General features: G+C 43.2%; 1 protein-coding gene across 1 annotated transcript in view; it reads left to right on the forward strand.

The window, feature by feature from the left end:
* Positions 1-85: 85 nt before the first annotated feature.
* Positions 86-2500, forward strand: part of dipk1aa (divergent protein kinase domain 1Aa) — an 8292-nt gene continuing 5877 nt past the window's right edge. Inside the window, exon 1 of the mRNA XM_060867330.1 lies at positions 86-317. Within this exon, the coding sequence (XP_060723313.1) occupies positions 264-317 (54 nt within the window). The 5' untranslated portion in view covers positions 86-263. The remainder of the gene's footprint in view (positions 318-2500) is intronic.

Here is a 2500-nt window from a genome sequence, read left to right on the forward strand (position 1 = left end):
CACGAAAATTTCCGGAGCGTGTTTGCTGCCGGTTTCAAGTGCGAAATGTCGTAAAAAAAAAAAAAAAAACCATAGCAACGTACTTGCCAACCCGGAAGTAGGGGGTTAAACCTGGTGCTCCTGAATGCAGCATATGTTGATCATGAAGCTGGTGGGTTTCCCTAAGAGCTGAACGCGATCAGGAGCAGAAGACTGAGATTCCTGCAGCCGAGATGCTGTTGTTGTTGTTGTGCAGCTTGATGTCACGTGTGAAATGAGCTGCTATGGCCAGAGGTCTGTTAGCTCGGGCCTGGATCTCCAACACGTACCTCTTTCACGTGAGTGTGTCGTTTTGTTTCGTGAGCTCACATGCATGCGTGCTTATGGTCAGACTATAGAACTGTTTATTATTCACAGATGTGGAGTAAAGAATATAATTCACATGCAATCAGGTTAGTTTTTACTGCTACACCTTAATGGCACAAGCTCCTTAATGCAGACCAGAACATTTGTTTTTTGTTTGTGATGAAGTCTGACATGCTTTCCAAGTCAGGAGACAAGAAGCTTTTATTGTCATTACAACCATATAGAGCTGTTACAGTACACAGTGACATGAGACAACGTTTCTCCAGGACCATGATGCTACATAACACAAAGACAGAGCTGTAAGGACTTAGTAAGTTAGTCCTAGATACATAAAGTGTGTCTGTGCAACCTGGTGCAAACAGTGTAGGACAAGGCAAACAAGACAGTGCAGGACAAGATAAACAAGACAGACAAGACAGTACAGGACAAAAAGACAGTGCAGGACAAGATAAACAAGACAGGACAAAAAGACGACGCAGGACAAAAAGACGACGCAGGACAAAAAGACGGCGCAGGACCAAAAGACGGCGCAGGACCAAAAGACGACGCAGGACAAAAAGACAGTATGGGATCAAAAGGCAGTGCAGGACCAAAAGGCAGTGCAGGACGAAAAAGACAGCGCAGGACCAAAAGGCAGTGCAGGACGAAAAAGACAGCGCAGGACGAAAAAGACAGCGCAGGACGAAAAAGACAGCGCAGGACCAAAAGACAAAAAAGAAAAAAGACAATACACTAAAGACAATAAACAGAAACAGCGCCAGTGTAAATACTGTATGTTCAACAATCTTGCATGTGCAGAAATACTGGAATGAACACATTAGTTTTAAACTCATGGTATCTTAAGTATGTAACTTAGTGATCCAGCATTAATGTATTCAATGTTAGAGATTTAAGCACTTATTTACGTCGCTCTGGATAAGGACGTCTGTCACATGCTGTAAATGTAAATGTAAATGTATTATAGCAGCAGTTCGACTGAAATGTGAGACAGAACGTGCAAAGAGCAGAAAGTGTGTAAAACAGCATGTAAACAGGTTGATGGATGTATATTGGAAGTGTGTGTATTTAGTGTAGGTCTGTGCAGTGCATACAGATGATGTGTGTGTGTGTGTGTTGTGTTACAGTTCAGTTCAATTATCAGTAATCATGAAAATAATCAGGTGACGCAGGTTCAAGGTCAGAAAGACCGGGGGCCTAAAGTTTGAAGCTGGAGTTTTACTTTAGAAAAGATCAGAATGGTGATTATTTGTGCTTGGATTTATATTTCTTTCTGTTTAAAACCCAGACGAACCTTTAAACTTGATCCTGTATGGATTTACACGTACAGTTAGTACAGGGTTAAACCGGCGGCTATAAACGTCCTGTATTTAGTATTTGTTAGCACCGTTAGTTCCGTCGCTTACGTTCAGGCACGTAATCAAGCGCTTTATTAAATCGCACCAAGTCACCAAGTCACATCAGCTGTATGAGTCACGAGTCACGTAAGACGGAGCTGTTTATTTTCTCATGATTTCTACAAAACAAAAACAAACAAACAAACAAACAAAACAGCTGGGTCGTGTTTTTTCCTGCTTAGATAAGTGTTTATACAGCCGGTCACTGTGTGTATCAGGGGTGTAGTCTGTGTAATTCCTGTGGCTGCTGGAGGAATGCTGAGTCTGTGGGAATGACGCTGGACTGAATAACGTACAGTCAAAGTGAGAGAGAGAGAGAGACAGAGAGAGAGAGAGAGAGAGAGAGAGGGAGGCAGAGAGAGAGACAGACAGATAGACAGAGAGAGGGAGGCAGAGAGAGAGACAGAGAGAGAGACAGACAGATAGACAGAGAGAGGGAGGCAGAGAGAGAGAGAGAGAGACAGAGAGAGAGAGAGACAGACAGATAGACAGAGAGAGGGAGAGAGAGAGAGAGAGAGAGAGAGAGAGACAGACACACACAAAGAGAGAGAGCAAGAGAGAGAGACAGAGAGAGAGAGAGAGAGGCAGAGAGAAAGAGAGGACACGTAGCCAATATAATTCAACTCATAAAAAAAGCTCCTGGTGGAAATTACAGTCTGGTGAGTTTGTGCAGTTGGAGGATTTGAGGATGTTGGAGGATTTGAGGATGTTGGATGATTTGAGGATGTTGGAGGATTTGAGGATGTTGGAGGATTTGAGGA

Source organism: Tachysurus vachellii, chromosome 1 (assembly GCF_030014155.1).
Source record: "Tachysurus vachellii isolate PV-2020 chromosome 1, HZAU_Pvac_v1, whole genome shotgun sequence".
Classification (NCBI taxonomy): Eukaryota; Metazoa; Chordata; class Actinopteri; order Siluriformes; family Bagridae; genus Tachysurus; species Tachysurus vachellii.